Source organism: Sebastes fasciatus, chromosome 4 (genome assembly GCF_043250625.1).
Source record: "Sebastes fasciatus isolate fSebFas1 chromosome 4, fSebFas1.pri, whole genome shotgun sequence".
Classification (NCBI taxonomy): Eukaryota; Metazoa; Chordata; class Actinopteri; order Perciformes; family Sebastidae; genus Sebastes; species Sebastes fasciatus.
The window spans coordinates 13074881-13098018 of record NC_133798.1 but is presented as its reverse complement, the minus strand read 5'-3'; the positions used below and the strand labels follow the sequence as shown (position 1 = coordinate 13098018).

At 38.8% G+C, this 23138-nt stretch overlaps 1 protein-coding gene across 1 annotated transcript in view; it reads right to left on the bottom strand.

Moving 5' to 3' along the window:
- The window catches only part of hydin (HYDIN axonemal central pair apparatus protein), a 109781-nt gene that overhangs the window by 69219 nt on the left and 17424 nt on the right, over nt 1-23138 (bottom strand). Inside the window, 11 exon segments of the mRNA XM_074632139.1 lie at nt 2385-2537; nt 2680-2844; nt 4182-4317; nt 5898-5998; nt 8825-9066; nt 9382-9449; nt 9601-9824; nt 11436-11554; nt 14446-14545; nt 16276-16495; nt 16794-16995. Coding sequence (XP_074488240.1) covers nt 2385-2537; nt 2680-2844; nt 4182-4317; nt 5898-5998; nt 8825-9066; nt 9382-9449; nt 9601-9824; nt 11436-11554; nt 14446-14545; nt 16276-16495; nt 16794-16995 — 1730 coding nt within the window.

The window sequence follows — 23138 nt, the reverse complement described above, 5'->3', positions numbered from 1 at the left end:
CAAGAGCACATGAACCCGCATAAACCCTGCACTGGTGCTGGTGCTGAAGTGACTACTGCAGCCAATTCTCCTGTCAAACATAATACAGCACAACAAAATCAATATATTGTAACGTGAATCTCGTGTGGCTTATATTTCTGGTTGCCAGCCAAAAAAAAGGGAAAATTGTGCATAAATAAATAAATGCATTTATACATAAATACATACATACATTTAAAAATAAATATAAGATCAATAAAAAATAAATAAAGAACTAAAATAAAATAAATAAATAAATAATAAAAATACATAAATAAATAAAAAGGAAAATTAAACAGAAGAGTAAATAAATAAGAGAATTAATACAAAGATAAATAAATAAAGGATCAAATTAAAACAGAAATGTCAATTTATGTCACATTTTATCAATCAATTAATGGCTTCATTTTTTTAATATTATTTTTGCTACATTTAATGATACATTTATTTATTTGTTGAGTCCTTTATTTATTTATTTTTAATTTTGGCAGGTTATATCCTCCAGTGTGCAGAAAATGGCGTACATGATAACGCCGTCCCAACCGTCGGAAGCAGGTTAACACTGTTAGCCCTGTCAGCAATTTTTGCCATTTTTTCCACTGTTAATGCCATTAGCTGCGAGCCACTGGCTCAGCACCATGTTGAGAGCCCTGCAGAGGCAATAGAAAGGCTCCAAATCTCGCATCTATCCTTTAAAGTTTTTTTTTTCCCTTATCCACTGCAAGAAACCAAGGACAGAGGGTGACGTATGCTGAACAGATTGTAAAGCCCCCAGAGGCAAATTTGTGATTTGTAATATTGGGCTATATAAATAAAATTGACTTGACTTGACTGTATAAAATAATCAATAAAAGCCTAGGTTGGATTAGGGATGGAGTTAAGTTCTCACAGATGGTCACTTAGATGACAAGCAAGTGCGGATACCTTCCGCAATATCCCACAATCTCCAGTCATCAGGTCTAATGTGTGGCTCTCTGCCAGCCTATTGAGCGAGAGATGTAATGCAATTCAAGGAGAATCCGCATCGATTGATGCTTGAGAGTGCAGGGGGAAACTCCTTCCCTCAACACTGCCTCAAAGGAGAGGACAGGGTCACACAATTGAAGGAGGTATTGAGTCATAGCTCCAGTCACAAGTTTGTTCCCAATGGATTCCCGGTGATAAGGAGATGCAAAGCGAGAGAAAGGCTTTCAGAAGGCAAGTGAAACACTGAATATGATGAGCTGTAGCTCTCAGGTCGCAGTCAAGTTTAATTTACACTGAGTGAGCATGATAAATAGAAATAAGTGTAACAATATTATTTAATCTTAAAGGGAAAATTCGCCATCATTTGTGCAGATGTCTAATCAGTGTTGATGGTAAATGTAGTCAATTGAAGCAATAAATTCCTCAGTGCTGCTATATTGATTCATTTTAGTTTAATTTGTTTTCAGAGTGTTTGCAGTTTTAGTTTAATTTCAGTCTCTCAGAAAGGTTTAGTTTTAGTTTTTTATATATTTAGTTTTAGTTTTACAGTAGTTTTAGTTTTTGTTAGGCCCAGATATAATGTCTCAGAAGTATGCAGCTACATATACAGTACATACAAAATACATGGAGAACTGTATAGGATTGGCCATAATGTTTAATCTTCGCTCTACTTTAGTGAAGACATTGCAGCATAGTGCTATCTCCTGGAAGGTGAAGTCCATTTGATTGTTTGTGCGGTTCAATGTTGCAAGAGTTGACGGAAATTCATGCCGTCACCTTTTTTCCGTAATGATATATTATAGCTAAAAAACGAAAACTGAAATGACCTAGAAAGGAGGTTATGTTTTCACCGGCGTTGGTTTGTTTGTTGGTTTGTTTGTAGATTTGTTTGCTACAAACACCAGACACAGCAAGATAGTCCAAGTTGAGCATCGTTCAATAAGCTTCCAAGATCACCTATTTCATTCATGTCATCCTGAATTGACAAAGTGTCACCATCTGACTGGTTCATGAAGGGAGCGCACTCTGAGGAAAATCACTTATTCTCCTGGGGTAGGAACAAAATTGAACTGGCAACTAATTATTTCAAGAACTAACAAAGCATTGAACCTATTAGCTCATTAATTACATATCGAATTAGACTGAAAATTAATTAGTCACAAGAGCAGGGGAAGACAGACAGAAGGTTTGCACAAGAAATCTAGCCACTGAACGGGTAGATGGCTCGACAGGTATTAAATCCACTACTAAAATCATTTCTAGATCTGAGGGAATGTAAAGTTAACTTGATCATCTCAATTTTAATGTATGTTTTTTTATCTATTTTTAGCATGTGCATGTCTGCCTAATAGTGCTAATAGGTGTGCTCAGAGGTGTGTCTGTGTTTGGTGTGTTTGTACCATGCGAGCAGTGAAGTAGGCTGGAATAGGTGACTGGTTTGACAGGTGCAGGGCTCTAGTAATGTCCGTCAGAACCGGGATTGTGCCAAACTCCAGCTGTGGGCTCTGAATATGAACTATTGGTCCCTGCCCAATACATGACAAGCCCACCTCCTGGAACAGAACAGAACAAAACAAAGGTGGATTTTACTGAGTAATTTGGAGAAAGACACTTTGTCTGTATTCAGATAAAGATCTTAAAATACACCTGCATGCACATACACACACACACAGACACACACAGATTTCCACTGACCAGGGGTGGCTGGATGCTTCCGAACACAGCAATGCGTAGAATGCATTGCTGCCTTCCAACGGCCTTAGCCAGCAGAAACATAGGAAGCTCTTCTGAACTGTGAGGAAGAATCAATCCTCTGGGTGTAGAACTGCCAAAAAGCAGTGGCGGACTCTCCTCATATTCCTGAAATAGACAGAAATTACTTTTTTTAACGCAAGCATACAGACCCAACATCTATTGTACATATAGATTTGCGACAAAAAAGATAGATGGTCTGGAAGTCATTTATTTTCCCTCTTCTTGTCACGGCAAGAGTAGACAGTTGGCAGACAGTGATTTCAATATTGGCCATATGTACCTGAACTTTGCAGTTTTATGGAACTATTAAAGCTGGGGTAGGCAGGTTGGATAAAATATGATTTTAAAAAGTTATTTTCATAAAATGGTCTCTATATCCTGACAGTAGTGCATAAAACTGGTAATCTGAAAAAAATCAAGTGCCTCTGTATCCTCCGGTGACCTCCGGTGCTCATAACGGCACACAGACCAGAGGAAAACAACCAATCAAAGCTAAGCTGGAGCCTTGCCAGAGAGTTTGTTAGAAAGTTTGTGACCCGGCCGCCATGTTGAGATCAGTTGAGGAAACACCAAGCACCACCCCACCAGTACACTACAAGATTTTTCTGAAAACATTTTAAGCAAGAAAAAGGCATAACAGTAACAGAATATTAATTAATATTTGATCAGCACTCCCTAGTTTGACTGTTTGATTGGAGTTCACGAGTAATTTACAGCTGCCTCTGTTGAATGAACAACCAATAGGAACGCTCTCTCTCTGAAATGACCTGTGATTGGCCAAAGTCTCCCGTCACGGGCTAGATTTTCTAAAGCCTGAAAACAGAGCCATGAGGAGGTGCAGAGGTCTAGTTTTCTCTCAGAACACTTGATTTACAATATGCTGAAAGGTCATTATGGATTTTTTGCCCAATGATGCCAAAAACATTCTGCCTACTGCCGCTTTAAATCAGCTTTAAGTCAGGACTTTATTATTTTGACTCTAAATATAATCTTAATTCTATTTTGCCTCAAAAATGGTTAGAAAGGCTTAATAATGTTCAGTGATAATGACGTTTAATTGCATTCATTAAAGCAATAGTTCAACATTTTGGGAAATACCTGTATTTGCTTTTTTTCAGAGAGTTAGATGAGAAGATCGATGCCATTCTCTGACTTGACAGTGGTATCAATCTTGTCATCTAATTCTTGTTAAGAAAGCAAATACTGGTAAGTGTATTCCCCAAAATGTTGGGCTATTCCCTTAAGGTGATATTTTTTAATCATGTCGCCCACCTGTACCACATAAATGTTGCTGCATTGAGCTGGAAGTGAGCCAATGTCTTAAATATGGATGTGTCAACCCTGACAGGTCTTGTGCTTGTTCATTTCACTATTCTATGAGTACCCTGGCACGTATAATATAAACACAAAAATAAATAATTTACTGCAATAATCTACTCAACCTGGTCGAGCATGCCGTAGCAGGCAGGCAGAGTGCTGGTGTTGGTCAGCCGCACCTTGTGTTCATAGGGGTGATCGAGGAAACACCTTTGAAAGTCCAACACTGGAGTCTCCACCACAATATCAGGAACAACACAACTATTAACAAAGAGAAATACACAGAGAGAGGAGAAGAGAAGAAAAGATTTACAGTAAATGCATTATTGAAGGAAGAGGTGTTCAATCGCTTCGCAAGAAAAAACAGGCCTGTCCGTAGGGTAGGGCCTGTCATCTCAGAGTAGGGCAATCTTGTATTGGGAGAGACTTCAGAGATATCTCTGAAGTAATTGCATTACACCATGCCAAAACTGCAGTCTATTAATTAGAACTGATTCATAAATTTACAATGACGGTGATTGCCGTGAGGAAGTCAGATTAGCATTGCCCTATTCTGAGTGATGGTGCAGGTGACATTCGAATGTATTATTATGTAAATTAGGCTCTGAATATTTAACACATACTCCACTGATTTGTCGACACCTGTATAGAGGTTCAATGGAACACATTTACAGCTTGTCAAAGCATCATTGAAGCCAGAAGCACAGCAGAGGTTACTGCCAGAAAAGGCACTCAAGGCACTTTACTTTAAGAGAAAGGGTTTTAGGAGAGTTAAAAACAAGATGAACCTCTGCTGTTTTATGGCATGGCAACACGCTCACACCAATTTTAGAAGAAGATATTCCATCTTACTTGGACAGATGGATGGTGATTATTTTTTATGCAGTTTCTTTTCAAAATGATAAAGATCAGACAGAGTTATGGCAGAAGAGAAAAAAATAACTAACCCAACAATCTTTTGTGCCTTAATGTACAAAGTCAAACTTAAAGGTGCTATATGTCACAATTTAGCTAGAGTTGGCAACACGGTGCTTGTTTTTCGGCTAGATCATTTGGAAAATCTAGTGTACTCTTGTTAGTTTCTCAAGATTACCTTTAATCACTTTGTATTGACGATATGTGAACAGATTGTAACGTAACTTAAAAACGGAGAACTTCCCCGACTTTCTCAGTTCCCTATAACCGCTATTTATAGTATAATATAATTGATATTATACTATACTATAATTGATAGTATAATGATACTTAATTATTTTGACAAACAGTGGTGATTTTAGCCAACAATAAATGATGCAACGGTATAAAGCAAAGGTGTATAACTAATGACTGCTTTCCATTAGCTAAAAGCGATGCAAGGCAGGGGCTGCCAACTAGCTTACTGTAACAACAGCTAAGCTAAGGTTAGCCAGCTAGCTGTAGCTTAGCTAAGCAGCATGGATCTGCCGTTGGTTGCTACGTAACATTAGCTGATAAAGTGATTTGCAAACGGCAAGCTAGTTAGTATCATGGAGCCAATGGTCCAAATAAAATATAGGAACACTACAAATAGTAACATTAATCTAAATATATGATATATGATTGTAATGTAATGTCACGTCACTGTTTTGGCTGATGGCGAGCACACGCGCGAGCAACAGAATGCTGATTGCAGTTCACTCGACGACCACCGATGTCATTAATAACAAGGATTTTGTGAAAGTTACATAGAACCTTTAACTGTAAGTATTTTGCGGCAACTTGCGAGACACCACATAACTAACTTAAACTGATATATAAGTATGTTTGAGTATGTGTGTACATCAAAGAGTGTGTGTACATTCACGTGTGTAAATGTGTCTGACCTGGCACTGATAGGCAGAGTCATGATCTCCTTCCCGACACCCTCAACATCCACCACCAGCGCCAGCCTGTAGCTCATGACTGTGTTGGAGCACAGCGTCACCTGTATATATTATACACATTGAGACCACAAAAGGTTCAGTGAGCATTACTTACATCAACACCTGTGAACACAATTTCGGTTGGCAAGTTTTAGTCTGTTGCTGTAGATTTTTTGATTAATACATCACAGGATAACTTAATCCTCTCAAATCCTCTCAAGGAAGTAAGTTTAATGACAACTAGTGTTTCATTCTGAAAAACAAGCAAGTAGAACTTGCAATCCAAATTTCACCTATAAATGGATTTGTTTGACATTTTGGGAAGATCAATATACAACTCTCATGTCTATATATACACGTATGTGCTAAACATAAAGCCAGGAGACTGTTGACTTAGTTTCGCACAAAGACTGGAAACGGGTAAACAACTAGCTTGGCTCTGTCAAAGGTAACAAAATCCACCGACCAGTAGTTCAGAAGCTCAATAATCAACACGTTATATCCATAAAAAAAATGTAAAACCAAAAAGTTGCAGTTTTATGGAGGGAGTCTCTGTTGGTTGCCTGGCTACCTCACTCAGACAAGACTCCGGGAAGTCGCTGCACACGGAACCAGACCAGCTGTTTCCGCCTACGTAGTCTTTATGCTAAACTAATGTAATTGACTTCTGGCTCTAGCTACATATTTAATGCAGAGACATGAGAGTGGCATCAAACTTCTCGTCTAACAGAAACAGAAAGTGAATAAGTATATTTTCCAAAAATGTTGGTTTTCCTTAAGTATGAAGGACGGAACCTGCCAAAATCATGTGTCATTAAATATAGCAAAAATAATATAAAAATAAATGTAGCCATTAATTAATTGATAATATGTGACTTGAAATTGATATTTCTGTTAAAATTTGCTTCTTTATGTATTTATCTTGCTATGCGGCCTTATTACTTACTCCTCTGTTTAATTTTCCCTTTTATTTATTTATGTATTTATTTGTATTAAATCTTAAATTTATTTATTTATTTTTGCATGTATTTATTTATGCATTTATTTATTATTTATGTATGCATAATTTTCCCTTTGAATTTCAACCTTTATTTATTTCCCCAAACTTATTTATTTATATATTCTTTTCTTTATAAATTTCTTTTAACATTTCTTTATGCATTTCTGCCTCATTATGCAAATTGGGGGCTGTCACTCAACAATCATCACTTCCAAGCAGACTCTTCCTACAGAGTAAAGTTTACACCATCATTCAGGGTAAGTTTTGCTTCAACAATATATTCTTTGTAATATACAGTATAGGTTAAGTACACACGTAGGCAAAATTGTTGGTACCCTTCCGTTAAAGAAAGAAAAACCCACAATAGTCACTGAAATAACTTGAAACTGACAAAAGTAATAATAAATAAAAATTTACTGAAAATTAACTAATGAAAATCAGACATTGTTTTTGAATTTTGGTTCAACAGAATCATTTTAAAAAACAAACTAATGAAACTGGCCTGGACAAAAATGATGGTACCCCTAGAAAAGATGTAAAATAATGTGACCATAGGGACATGTTAAACTAAGGTGTGTCCTGTAAATAGCATCACAGGTATCTTCAAACTTGTAATCAGTCAGTCTGCCTATTTAAAGGGTGAAAAGTAGTCACTGTGCTGTTTGGTATCATGGTGTGTACCACACTGTATAAGGACCACAGAAAGCTAAGGAGAGAGTTGTCTCAGGAGATTAGAAAGAACATTATAGACCTTCATGTTAAAGGTAAATGCTATAAGACCATCTCCAAGCAGCTTGATGTTCCTGTGACTACAGTTGCACATATTATTCAGAAGTTTAAGGTCCACGGGACTGTAGCCAACCTCCCTGGACGTGGCCGCAAGAGGAAAATTGATGACAAATTGAAGAGACGGATAATACGAATGGTAAGCAAAGAGCCCAGAACAACTTCCAAAGAGATTAGAGGTGAACTCCAAGGTCAAGGTACATCAGTGTCAGATCGCACCATCCGTCGCTGTTTGAGCCAAAGTGGACTTAATGGAAGACAACCGAGGAGGACGCAAATCATAAAAAAGCGAGACTGGAATTTTCCAAAATGCATATTGACAAGCCACAAAGCTTCTGGGAGAATGTCCTTTGGACAGATGAGACAAAACTGGAGCTTTTTGGCAAGTCACATCAGCTCTATGTTCACAGACGCAAAAATGAAGCATACAAAGAAAAGAACACTGTACCTAATGTGAAACATGGAGGAGGCTCGGTTATGTTATGGGGCTGCTTTGTTGCATCTGACACAGGGTGTCTTGAATCTGTGCAGGGTGCAATGAAATCTCAAGACTATCAAGGCATTCTGGAGCGAAATGTGCTGCCCAGTGTCAGAAAGCTTGGTCTCAGTTGCAGGTCATGGGTCCTCCAACAGGATAATGACCCAAAACACAGCTAAAAACACCCAAGAATGGCTAAGAACAAAACATTGGACTATTCTGAAGTGGCCTTCAGTGGTTCTTCATTCAAAAGTAATGTCTGATTTTCATTAGTTCATTTTCAGTAAATTTTTATTTATTATTACTTTTGTCAGTTTCAAGTTATTTCAGTGACCATTGTGGGTTTTTCTTTCTTTAACGGAAGGGTACCAACAATTTTGCCTACGTGTGTATGATCTACTAGATTTTCTTTATAGAAATGTATGATATCTTTGGGGGATGCGTTGATTATATCTTTTGCAGCGATTTAGGCTGAAAATATGGGCATATTTTTAGAAAAATATACTGTACAGTTTTGGCATACATCTTTACAAAGACCTGTAATATCCTGCTAGGATAGCAAAATTAATTTGAAAATGAATCATTTAAATGGGTTTCCCAATATTCTTTTTAAATTTACTGTACCTTAATAGTGACATCTGACAAGGCACGCACAGAGCCCGCAACAGGTGTGATGGTGAACTCCACAGGCCGTGCATGAAGGTCTCTAGCAGTACTGCCTTCCCAATTATTCCTGGACACCTCAGATGCCTGTTTGGCACCAGTAACACTGGGAGACCCCAACCCATCTCCCAGGACTCGCAGGGCAAAGGTCATAGGCACCAAGGAGGTGTTTAAGAGGGTACAAGTCAATGTTAGTGGGAAACCTGCACAGAGAGATAGATGACAAAGATGGATCAAAGGGAACATAAAGAGGAGGCTGAAGTGGAGGAAATTTTTTTCTGAATGGTATGATTCAAATAATTATTAGACACGTGTATAAAACAAACATTTCTTTAACAAGAGATGAATGCATATGAACTTGTCAAAATTACAATCCAAACACACATCAAATTGCATTGAAGTCTATGGGATCTTCGGTTTTCTTTCACCCAAAGGGGGGGACTTTTTGCGAAGTACCCGTATGTGTCGGTCTGATGTATGTAGTAACTTAAAAATTCAAGAAAAATGTTGTAACTCACCAAAGGCTACATCTCCAAAATTGAGCTCTGAAACGTCAAAGTGGAATGTGGGACCAATGACACAACCCCTGAAAAAAAGAAGATAAAACATGAGCCATGAGAAACATTGGTATTCTTATTAGTAACACTGGCTCCACTTTTAAAGTTGAGTTTTTATATTTGCTTGGATCAATCTGAATGTTCCGTTACAATCGGAGTTACTACACTCGCTAACTTCACCTGAAGGTCACCGTAAGTGGTTGCGGCTGTCCTGTGACAGTTAACAGCAAGTCCTCAGAGAAAGCTCCCAAGATTCGACTGTGGAAGGTGACTTCCACAATCTGGCAGGCCCCAGAGGGAACAACACCTTCCTTAGGACTGAAGGAGAAACAGCGGCCGAAAGCGGTGTCAGGGCTTGACAGCCTAAAAGGGGCATCAATCAGTCCTCGGTTGTTCACCTGCACCTGGACAAACAGAAGGATCCACTGATTCAACACTCAAGTCATGTTTTCAATAATCAAGTAATATGCATGTGCTGCATTTATGTTTTATGACACCACCTGAGTTCAGCTTTAATAGAAAAACAACAGTGCAAATAGTGCTCTGGGAGCCTAATTATATTTTGCAGGAAACATTTGATGACTTTATTACAGCACTAACAAGAGAGAAGTGTATGAGTTGTTTTTATGTTGGAAATTTTTAGCCGTTTAGTCAGACCAGTGGCTCCCAACCTGGGGTCCGGGCCCCACCTAGGGAGGCACCATAGATCACAGGGGGTGCGCCAGGATTTGCCTGCTCTGAGGTTGTCAAAATTAGATTTGGACATTTATAACTAAAATCATAATAACACACTTACTCGATAATTTATACAACAGTCTGTGTATAAAACTATTTAAAAATATGTATTTTTTGCATTTTTATTTTTACTTAGTAGGCCACATTCTGATTAAACCCAGTATTTCTGCACAGTTGCAAGATCAGGCTACACTAATATTATGAATATTATACTATTTATAAAATTAGATTCCAGTGGTGTCTGCGTAGGATTATTTCCGACTCGTGTGATCCAAACATATCCAGTAACTCCTTTTTCATCAATTTAATCCATATTTGTTGGCATTTAGCCTTTCAAAAACAACATTTTCACTGTGGCCAAAAACCTATTTGCTCTCCCGCTTGCCACACAATGGGAGGCGCGCACCTGTATTAACGGGGCGGTCTAGCAGCAACACCATAAATTACATTAATTTAACCATAATAACAAAAAACTATTTCAGCTAAAATACTATTATAGTAAATTAAAGAAGTTGTTAAAAAAAAAAATATTATGTATCTGCATTCACTTGGCAAATCTCTCAAGACGTCATCACTTTATTTATGTTATCGAAACTGACGAGTTCTACTCACTAAAGAAAGAGGATTTAATAAAAAAAAGACTAACTCATTTAGTATACTGAATCACTGTATTCAAGTTGAGGATTTTGTTTATTCATTTTATTTATTGCCAGCTTCTTTAGCTTGAGTTTAACAGCCTAAAATAAATTAAAAGACTTACTTTAAAGGGTAGGGAGAGTATGCCACACACATGCTGTTACTACATTCACATCCACAGCTTTAGTAATAAACTGTATACATCAAGCTCATCACATTAATAGCATGTTGTAACTGATCATCTTCTAAAGGGACACAACACCGTTCACTTTTATGGAGGACGGAACCTGCCAAAATCAAAAATAAATGAATAAATAAATAAATGACTCAAGAAATAAATATATCATTAAATGTAATAAAAAATAATAAAAAAAATAAAGGTAGCCAACAATTAATTGATAAAATGTGACATAAACTGATATTTCTGTTTTAATTTGCTTCTTTATTTATTTATTTATCTTTGCATTAATTGCCTTATTTATTTACTCTGCTGTTTAATTTTCTTTTTTAGTAATTTATTAATGTATTTATTTATTATTATATTTCTAATTTATTAAATTATTTTTTGAATTTATTTTTTGTTTTTATTTATTTTTTATTTATTTCGTTCTGTCCTACATACACTTTGGCTTAACCTTTCTTACTTTATACCAGTCTTTGTCACCAATGAATACGTTTTTCATGTCCATTAGGTCATAGTCGAGCTGGAGATAAGGTCCCATGCCTTCAGCCTTTATTGTGAGAGGCAACCGATCTTCACGGCCTAAGTGCAGACACAGACAGGGAAAGATTCACAACAAAGTTAAAGACAGATAAACCAAAAAGCATACTATTGGGATTTTATGCAGGGGAATGGGAAAAGTTCCTTTTATGTTTCCAGTTTAAAGAACTGAATCAAAAGTGAACCTAATACAAAATGTCTAAATACTTGCTAAACATTCACTTTACTGTAGCTTCGTTCTACTTCTCTCTCTCTGTGAACTTATTAAAGGGCATAAGAGTTCTATGCTGCAGTTTTGCTGAATAAGCTTCTGAAGCTTCTTGTAAAGTGAAGAACCAGGTAGTCTCCAGTCCGGCTGTCATTGACCTAGACTGGTCAGGTCGTCACCTGCCTCAGAAAACATGGAAATTAATGTAAATCTGGCCTCCGGCTCAGAAGACACACGTGACGGCCACATGCAAATTTCCTAACAACCTTTTACTACCACTGGGATGAGATGAATATATTGGGGCCTCATGACTGCATTGTCTCATATGAAAATGAGATCAAGTTGCAATAAGTCATCCAGTGAGTGGTTAAAGCATTTAGGTGGATTTAGGGTTTCATTTGTGGTGCTTCAACCAAGTTTGACTGTGGATGCCACACTGAAGGAGAAGGGAAAATAAAAAGAGGCATACTGTAGATGAGAGGAGCAGTTGTTGTCTGACAATAACCAAACAGACGGACACAGTTTGCTACCCAGACTTGTCTGTCCGACCTTTGTCTGCACCAACCCACTGAGGGAAGGAGAATCTTTTATGAGAAAAGCCAAAGCTATTGATTTTCAGCAGGAGTGGACAGTCTGCTTAAAGTCGTTAAAACAATCAATTCCGAGGTGTTGAAAAGCAAACAAAAAAGGGTTTTTAGTTCAAGAAACAAGCCAAGTTTGTGTCAAGTGTTGCCATAACATAACTTCAATTTGATCCCAATTCCCACCCTTACCTAAACTCAACACAAAATGTATCCTCATTTTAACTTGAAAAGATAACTTTGGAAACTCACCATTTGTTTATACACTGTTTGAGAACTCTGGCCCCATTCAGGCATACTATCTCCTATTCTGTATCTAGATCCTGTTGAGATGGAGTGTGTTTTACATATGCAGTAAAATGGAACTTAAATGACCTTGATTCCTTACTCATATTTGATGCTGCACCCGATTAGACTGTTGTCAGGATATTAAATAGGTGTTATCGATCGCTATAAGCACTATACATGTGGGTCATTAAGGGCCTACTACGCCTACCATGCTGTAAAACTGAAAGCGAAACTTAAAAGCAACATGTTCTAACGTGTTGTAAAACTGATGGAATTTTACGTTTTGAACACCAACAAGAAGGCTCTTTAGGTTTAAGCAACACAACTACAACTTCTTTAGGTTTAAGCAACACAACTACAACTTCTTTAGGTTTAGGCAACATAACGACTTGGTTAAGTTTAGAGCAAACCAAATTTTTTGGCTTAAAATAATAATAGTTTCAAAAGTGAAAATGAAACTTTGTTGACACAAAGACAACTACACGTTGTTGGTTTCACACGGAATGTGTGCCCCGGTCTCCTAGGTGACAACCCAATGTTTTATGTCCCTACCTACACCCCATATGGAGTTACAGGTGGTCTATACTACAGCGCCTGACTTACGCTTCTGCTCCTGTCATAATTACTGCAGCGGCTAGAGGTCGCTGTCTTCTTCTTTTACTCCTTCTTTCGATGATCACCATGTGAATCAATGATAAAACCTACTAACAGGTGTAGTAGACCCCTATTGACCCACATCTGTGGTGGTTAAAGCGACTGATAACGCCCATTTAATAGCATGACAACAGGCTAATCGGCTGGATTTTATGTGTTTGAGACTGTAACCTCAGATAAAACGAAAAAAAAAAAAAAATGTTTTGGAACTATTTGGTACTTGACCAAGGGTAAGGTCTTTAAAATGTTGTCTAAGTTGTTGTTTTCTAAGAGGCAAATCAGCTGTATCAAAAATGCTTTTTGAACGTCTCTTGGACAACTGGATATTCTGTTCTCACAAGGTTGTTTATGTAGCTAGTGTAGCCAGCGGTGCCTTTGCCCTTCCCCTAGAGACTTAAATCCTGTTCCCAGACTGTATTTTTAGTTATTAGCGTAGTTGCAAAAGTCAATGGCATTTTAAATGAGGTTTTCTTATTTCCGAAACAGAACCCAGAACTTCCGGTTTCACTTCAACTACTCTCTATAACAAGTCTACAGCCATGCTAGCAGTTCTCTGAGGATGTAGTTAGGCATAGCACAGTGCTTTAAGCTAAATACTAACATTAGCATGCTAACATGCTCACAGTGACAATGCTAAAATGGTGATGTTTAGCATAATAATATAATGTTAACCATGTCCACCAATTATAGCGTGTTAGCATGCTAACATTTGATAATTAGCACTAAACACAAAGTACAGCTGAGGCTAAGCTGGGAACGTCATTAGTCTTGCAGGTGTTTGGACATAAACCAAAATACTGGACACATTAAGTTTGACCTAACGATGCTGCTGGATAAAAAGTAAAGGAATCAGTCATGAATCAAAAATTATTATAATTATTCATTATTGATTATTATTCTTACAACTCATCCTGAGGGGAACATAAATGTTTGTACCATTTGTCATGGTAATTATTCCAATAAATGTCGAGACATTTCCCTTAACCCTAATCCATCTAAAGGTTGTTGAGATCTGGACCAAAGTGGTGGACCGAGCGACTGTCATTGTCCACCCTGGCACCATGGCGCTAGCGTGGCTAAACATTTGACATTGTTGTTGTTGTCTTGTTGTTGGTTGTTACTGTATTGTAAAGATACATGCTGTACTGTGCTTTGCTATGTGAAACTTAAGTGAGTGTTGTATGTTCTAGCTAGGCACTGACCTGTGACATCACAATAAATGGTTTGTTGGTACAGTTTGGCCTCCTCTGGCTTGAAGACAATGTTGAACTGTGCTGGGATGTTTGGCCATATTTCACCCTCCTGAGCCATGTAAAGACGAGAAGAAGAACAATTGGTCATTTGAATTAAAGGATATAAAGCAGACATGCACACACTGTAAATGCATACTCTCTCACACATAAAAACGATTGATATGAGGACCATTCACAGTTTATGTTAGTGGCAGTCGGTAGTGTAGATGGACAAGAGGAGAAGTTTTTTGCATTAATTTCAGTTTGGAAAACAAAAGTGGAAGTTGACTGGTTATTTCATCAACTCTAAACACACACACTAACTGTCTTTGACATCTACTACTACCTGTGTGTTTATGCATGTGTTCACTGCTGACCATTTCTCTCAAACGCCCTCTCAAAGTTTGTGTTGTAACTGGCTTAAAGACTGTTTACTCTCTCTCCCCTGCACTCTCTCTCGCTCTCTCCTTCTGTTTTCCGTCCGTCTCCTCTCTCCATCTGCCCAGGGAACCTGGCTGAGTTAAGCGTAGGAGACACTGGCAGAAAAGGGGGATGGCTGTGTCAGAACAGGTCAGGCTACCTGAAGGTCCCTGGGCAGAAAGGGCCCAGTCTGTGACCCTCCCTTTACCGAGGAGTCAGATTAGATTTACATTCGAACAGCAGAGCCGAAACATTACTCTTCGTGAAAAATCTAATCTCAGATCTAATTGTTTGGTTGTTACTGTACCGTAAAGATACTTGCAATACTGTGCTTTGCTATGTGAAACCTAAACATTTCCAACAGATTCTCATTTTGGTCATTACACCCACAAAGCAGCATACAGAAGGTGGCATAGCATGTAGCTGAAAGTGTCCTTCAACCTAAGGACCTTGTTTCAAACATCCAACCTGCTCAAGTGCCCTTGGACAAGCTACTGAAACCCTACCAGCTCAGAGAAGGCTGTATAGAGGTATGTTAACCCGCTTTGGATTAATAAAAGTATTAGATTATTCAGAATAGGGCTGTCAAAGTTAATGTGATAATAATGTGTTGATGCAATTATCTTTAACGCATTAACACAATCGATATTTTGGATGTTGTAGCGGCCTCAGTTTTTCATATTCATAATCATATTAAACTAAAAAAAACAAAGGAATCCATTGGAACCAACCATGTCATACTATCTTGTCGCAAAGGAAGCTTAACAATGCTCCAAACTTGGCATGGCCATTTTCAAAGGGGTCCCTTGACCTCTGACTTCAAGATATGTGAATGAAAATGGGTTCTATGGGTACCCACGAGTCTCCTCTTTACAGACATGCCCACTTTATGATAATCACATACAGTTTGGGGCAAGTCAGAGTCAAGTCAGCTCACTGACACACTGACTGCTGTTGTTGCCTGCTGGGCTTGAGTTTGCCATGTTATGATTTGAGCATATTTTTTATGCTAAATGCAGTAATTGTGAGGGTTTCTGGACAATATTTATCATTGTTTTGTGTTGTTAATTGCTTTCTAATAATAAATATATACATACATTTGGATAAAGTAAGCATATTTGCCCACTCCCATGTTGATAACTTGAACCGCAAATTTTGAATAGATAAAAAATGTGCAATAATTTGCGATTAATCATGATTAAATAATTTAATCAATTGACAGCCCTAATTCAGACACATCATGAGAAGTTGGTATCTGCATGCATTCAATTCTTAACAAGGCTGCAAATTCATGGGTAAGGTGTCGACCATTAGTCGACGAGCGATACTGGGCAAGAGGGATATGGAGAGGCAAGAAAACACAGACACACATAAACACACCCCTGGTTCCACAGTAATGCAGCTGTGTGAGGGGGCCAGACGCTGGTCCTTCACAGCCTGGCTTCTGCGTTCCTGCAGGGCTCTGGACAGCAGTGGGAGGCGATGGATCGCTGTGGGGTCGGACTCACACCGAGCATGCCACCGTTCCCTCTCCCCCTCCCCCTCCTCCTCCTCCTCCTCCTCCTCCTCCTTCTCCTTCTGTTGGAGCACTGAGCTCTCCCTGGAGAAATGGAGAAATGGAGAAAGGGAGGGAAGGTGAAAGGCAAAAAAACAAAGAGAAACGAGGAGGGTCAGAGAGAAAAAGAGGCAGAGAGAAGAACAAAGGCAGAAAGAAAGTGATGGACACTTGAACTATTTCTGGCAACACATGCTGTGGTAAAGAAAAAAAAACACAGTAGGTAATTTGACTTGCTACATGTACACAGTGAGATGGAGAGGGGCTGCTTATACAGCCCGCACTTGTCATCAAAAGCACAGTCTTGTATTGTCTGTGTTAAATCATTTGTGTGCATACATACCTGAAGAAGCTCAGGGCCTCCTCTTGCAGGCTGGGCCATGTCGTCCAACAGTACTTCAGAGGGATCTCACTGATGTAGGTGAGGGATACTGTGTGTGCGTTGGCCAGGGAGATGTAAGTCTTCTTTAACAAAACAGAGTCAGGCTCAAGACGGATGTCCAGTTCCTCACAAGCCCCGTACAAGCTGATGTACACATCTTCACCTGGGCAGAAGGGCATGCAAAAACAGCATACATATGTAGAAGTGCACACACAAACATCCATACACAGAGTATACCCATGGTTTTACACTTATACTTCTGGATATGAGCTGTTAATTGTTCCCTAAAGTGGGTCACATGAGTTGGAAGATGAAGGCAACGACGCATGATTTTAACAGCTGATTATATTCTGTATCCAGTTCAAACGAATCTTCTGAATGAGTGAGGAGATGCTGTTTTACTTGTATATTTCAACCATCAAAAAATTTGTCGACAATGGTGAGACTTCTTTCTAATCCTGAAGTTGATTGACCTACTGTAAAGCCACAAATCTGTACCCCTATAAGCCCACATTTATTTCTACATTTACATTTAGTTATTTATAGAACTGAATCACAGAAAACATCTGAGATGTTGGCAGCAATTCAGAAGTCTTAAACCAGGCTAGCAAACTGCTAGCTTCATTTACAAGACTAGGTCGAAACCATAGATACAAGACAATGTTTTATATCTGTGGTTGAAACGTAGTATAAGGCTGGACAATGTGCTAAATTGTGGCCAAATTGTTACAGAGATAGTGGTAGAGTGGTAGTCTATAATGTGAATTCCTGGATATTAAATGTTAATCTCATTTTCTGTTGTGGTCCCATTACCATAATATTTGTTCTTAAAGGCACAATGTGTAAGATCTGTCCACATGCTCTAAACAAATAGGGGGCAGCATGTGATATATTTTTTTCATTCTATTTCTATGCTCATGTATCAACAAAAAGACTCAAGACTGCTAATTTGCGTCCGAAATTCCATACTAACATGATATTTAGTACGCTAAAACAGTGTGTCAGATAATTTAGTATGTCTGAAACCTTAATATGAAACCAATAGTACGCAAATTAAATTATATTTCCAACGCTGGATACTACAGCAGCATAAATATCCCAGAATGCAATGTGGTAGTGATGACAACGTGCATAATGGACGTTGACGGACAGCTCTGTAACATCATCTACGCTCCAATTTAAATGTAAGTATAAGAGTACAGACTTTGATTCTCACAAATCGTCGATTTGGTCACATGGAGTTGGCACGGGTTACCATGGTTACACGTCTCCAACCGGCAAGGAAGCTCTCAGGAAGTGACGATGTAAATTACTGCTCAGTGTGTCCAAAAAGATACAAACTACTGTTTATTCGCACAAAAGTATGTTGAACGATAGTACACCTATTGGGTATGTAGTGCATAGTATGCGATTTCGGATAAAGCTGTTCATTTTCGAGCCGAGCACAGTTCCATTGTATTCACTCAAATAAAAATCTAAATCAAATCTTAGTCAAACAATATTACTTAAAAAAAAATAATTAAAAAAAAAGCAGGGGCGATTAAGCAGGCCACCTTGACGACATATAAACAAATAAACAGATAATAACAACAACAACAACAAAAAAGATTTCAGAACTGAAATCTTAAGGATAGCCTCTTTAAAATCAGTGAGACATAATAAACAATAGGCAATACAACACTCAAATGGAACATCAATATACTACTGTATAGTAAAGTTGGGAATATTTATTGCATTAATTAAAGCCCCTAAAGTGTAGTTGCATGGGGTAGAGACAGTTACACACCGATATACTGCACATACAGTATTCAACGCACAAAACAATTCTACCCACTGAGCAGCCACTGCTGCTCCTCTGGGAGTCTCAGGCCTAATGTGGGCAGCAGATAGAGGAGAAACTCACAGTGCAGTCAAGGACACACTGCAAAGTCTAGCTTTGAAAGACTGGATCTGGATCAAATGGAGCCTCGCAGAGAGATTAAAATGGTTCTCAAAATATCCTGGAAAACTGGCATCCAAAACAACATACTTTATTATGCTGCCAAAGCCTTTCTGAGTTCCAGTGAAGGGAAATACATCAGGCTGAAATAATAATGAAATGTTTAAATCATAATGTAGATGTAGACTTAAGGTAAATATGATTTCCCGCAATACAACAATTTCAAAGTATGATTCTCTGGAGTAAAAGATTAAAAACCAGAGACAAAGTCCTTAATGGTTAATAGGATATCTAATGAGTCTCTGTAGTGGTAACAAGGCCACCATCACAGTGTGCACACTTCCAACAGTGAGAGAAAGAGCAACAATAAGCAGCAACAAAACTAAGATGCAAAACAAGGTTTTACATAAAGCCACCAAGAACAAGGGCTTATGTAAATGTAGTGAGAGTTTGTTTACATGCAAATCATAAGGAATGGAGCTTTTAGTCTGTAGAAACACACTGCTTATCATGGGATTATTTACATTTGTATACCTGCAGAGGTTACAATTTTCAAATAAGGACTAATTTCCAGCAAGTCCCACTCGACATACACAGGGAACTCTTTCGCATTTTGGATACAAAATAAGGGGATGTCTGAATTCTGAATACTCTGAACACTACAGGGTTCTCCTCTCCATGTTTCTGTGATTCATAATTTCTTTGATATTACATTTCCCTAGTGTAAATGAAAACACAGATACATTGGTCAATCGAATTACTAGAAATGAAAGCTGAGATCAAAGTGACATGGAGGATTTTCTCTTTTGCAAACTGTGCAATTCAACGAGTCCAATGGGTATTTCACTTAATTGTTGTGCTTTCCAAAGCTTGTCTCTAGCCAAAACAGCCATGGAGACTTGCCATTAATTACTTTACAAAATTGAACGGAGTGAACAAAATGAATTACAAGTTCTCTGGAATGCAGGTTTATTCAACTGACTTGAGAGGATTGATGGTTGCTGTGCAGGACGCTGAGTAAAATCTTGCTCTTGGCGGACGATTAGAAACATGACTCTGGTTTGACAGTGCAAAAAATGTTGAGATCTGCAATTGCACCTCTGCACTTCCACTGATGTGAGTCAAACAATGTTTAAATAAACAAGGACACAGTGTCATTGATGCAAAGCACCAAAAATGGGGCACAGCACATATCATCCAGTTGCAAAGACGCAGTGCCAGCAGGTTCAAGTCTGCAGTTCTGGACCTGCAGTTCCACCGGCACGCGGCAAGGAAACCAACAGCAGGTTGTTCTTCGAATGCATAAACATCAACGTGTGCCATGTACAGGCAATAAGCTTCTGAAATGTTGCCTGTAATCAATAAGTGTTACACATTTGTATAGTTACTGTTAATGTTGTTTATAGATACTGAAATAAATTACAAATACATTGAGAAGCTCTTTATGAGCTAACATTTGGTGTTTTACCACCTCATGCTAAGCTGTATATCTATTTGTGTAACTAAGAGCCATGTGGCACAATGGTGTTTTATTATTGTTTATTTTAGCTAAAAAATGATACAGGTGTAAAATGTGAACCTCGTGCATGCACATGAAAAACATAAACACGGAGAAAACAGCAGCTTGCTAATTTGTGGTTGTTTGGGGAATGTCTGATTGGCTTTTTTCAGAAATTTAGGGATATTTTCTGCTTTGTTTTTGCTTGCATTTTATATTATCATTTTTTAACATAAGCAAACATTTTTGATAAGTTTAGTTATAATGTATTGTGACCAAGATTTGTACTGAGCCAGACATTCATTTTATTGTGTGTGTAGAAGGATTTATAGATGTATAACTGGCTTGGCCATTTTCAAAGGGGTCCCTTGACCTCTGACCTCAAGTTATGTGAATGAAAATGGGTTCTATGGGTACCCAGAAGTCTCCCCTTTACAGACATGCCCATTTTATGATAATCACATGCAGTTTGGGGCAAGTCATAGTCAAGTCAGCACACTGACACACTGACAGCTGTTGTTGCCTGTCCGGCTTGATTTTGCCATGTTATGATTGAGCATATTTTGTTATGCTAAATGCAGTACCTGTGAGGGTTTCTGGACAATATTTGTTATTGTCTTGTGTTGTTAATTAATTTTCAATAATAAATATATACATACATTTGCATATCGCAAGTATATTTGCCCACTCTCATGTTGAAAAGTGTAAATTGACAAATTTTGAACAGATACAAAAACGTGCAATTAATTTGCAATTAATCGCGATTAACTATGGATAATCATTCGATTAATCGGGACACATGTTCTGGTAATGGGAGGAAACTGGAGAACCTGGAGGGAACCCGCGTGAAAACGGGAAAACTCCACTCCATGGCCCTGCCCAAACTGGGGATCTAACCCTGGTTAACACTTATTGCCTGCCTACAACTATTATACATGCAGAAATGTACTTTTTTTTGTCTGTAACGTTGCATCATCAACATGTCAGGTCTGAACTACTGCTGCTATTCCCTTCCTCTCCTATAGGTGGCTCTTCTGGTGAGAAAACTGCAGCTACTAATTCTAAATGTGTGAGTGATTTACAACTCCGCAGCCCCAAAGAAACAGCAAGAATAATCCAATCCATCCTTGTTTGTGTCAGGCTAACAACCTGCTAATAAGGGGTAAACCTGACATCCAAATTGGAGTGCTCCACATATATACTAACAAATGTATTATTTGTTTTCTTCATTCAGCCTTTACTTAATGAGAACAGTCCATCTGAAATCAAGGATGTTTTTTTCTCACGAGACCTGGTCAGTAACACCAGACGAGTCATTCAATGAAGGCACTCCACTTCATAAGAACCTACACACCATCAAACAAAAACCAAGAGACTCAATTACGAATCAACCAAAGTTCTGACTGTTTCCAGGAGATTTATTTTCCCCAGTAATAAGCAATTGTGTTGAATTTTTATAAGATAAGCCATCCAACTAGGTTTCAAGTCCTGCTCAATGCAGTCTGCATAGGAGAGCTTTTAATCCATCTCTGCCTGGGCTTGAACACGAGTAAGCAGAAGTGATTACTAATTGGGACCTGAAATATCTCATTTCTGAGTAACATGAAAGCCTCAGCAGAAGTAAAACTCTCCAAGTCAGTGTGACTTATTTAGCTTTCAGATGCATCAACAACGAATTGACCCCAGTCCTGGTTGAGTGAAAAAACAAACCAGACTGTGAAGAATGCAGACTGGCTTACGATGACCATACGTGCCCTACAGTGACAACACATATTCAAATTCAAGGAGTGCTCGCGTTCGCTTCCAACGATCCAATTATCACTGAGATTTCCATCATGTGCAGTACCTAGAGGCAGAAAGAGGGAATACAAAAAAAGCCTGGCACAGTTCCACAGGCTTTCGCTCAGCAAGAAAGACTAGCAGGAGCTGTGAGATATCATCGGACGGAGAAGAAGAGAGAAAAAGACAACATAGAGGACAGAGGATGAGTGATAGAAGGAAATGAGGGAGAGAGAAAGAAGAATTGGGGAATACAGAGCGAAAAGCAATTATCTCCCAGCATCCGGATGCTATGACAGCAGTTGACAGGCAGGGAGAGCTGCAGCTTATTGCTAAGCTTTCATCATCGCTGTCCACCAACCCGTCTCCCCCCCCACCCCACCCCTTCGCTTGCTTTCTCTTCCCATAATTTCTCTATGTACACAGCGAGAGAACTTCTCAACCCCCTCAGCTACCTTTGATTACGGCACAAACAGCAGCTCTGCAGTATGAGTGTGTGTGTGGACGCACACGCTTGTACTTTTGGGTGTTTGTTTATATGCAGATGCTTGCTGTTTGTGTGTGCGTGTGAGTGAGTGTGCTGCTTTTCTAAAAGGCTGCTGTGCTGAAGTCCCCTTGGTGCTACAGCCCTGTCAAAGCAGATGCCTCAGCGCTCCCTAAGAGCTGTCCGTCTTTTCATTTAAATCAGCAGCAGTGACAGAGGAGAGGAGTGCGTGTGTGAGTGTGATGGAGGCAGGGGGGTTACTGGAGCAGCACAGACTCTCTGCTCACTTTTAAGAGAGAACAAGGGTTGTCTAACACACCATGGTGGAAAACAAGAGAGCTGAGCAAACTATTATTTTTCAAAGCTGCACTGGCTTTTAACTGACAATGGGAAATAAAGACACAGTGTGTACCCGCGTTAAGGCGTACACGCAAAATTGACACGCAACACACACATGCACACACACGGGCTCCGTCAGCCAGCTTATGCTGAAGTCGGCCCCTTCAGTAGAGTAAAGCCTTTTGCAGCGTGCTGACCTGAAACATACATGAGTGTGAGGGAGACAGGGAAAGGTGCTAAATTAAAAATGACAGTCTCTTGATGGGC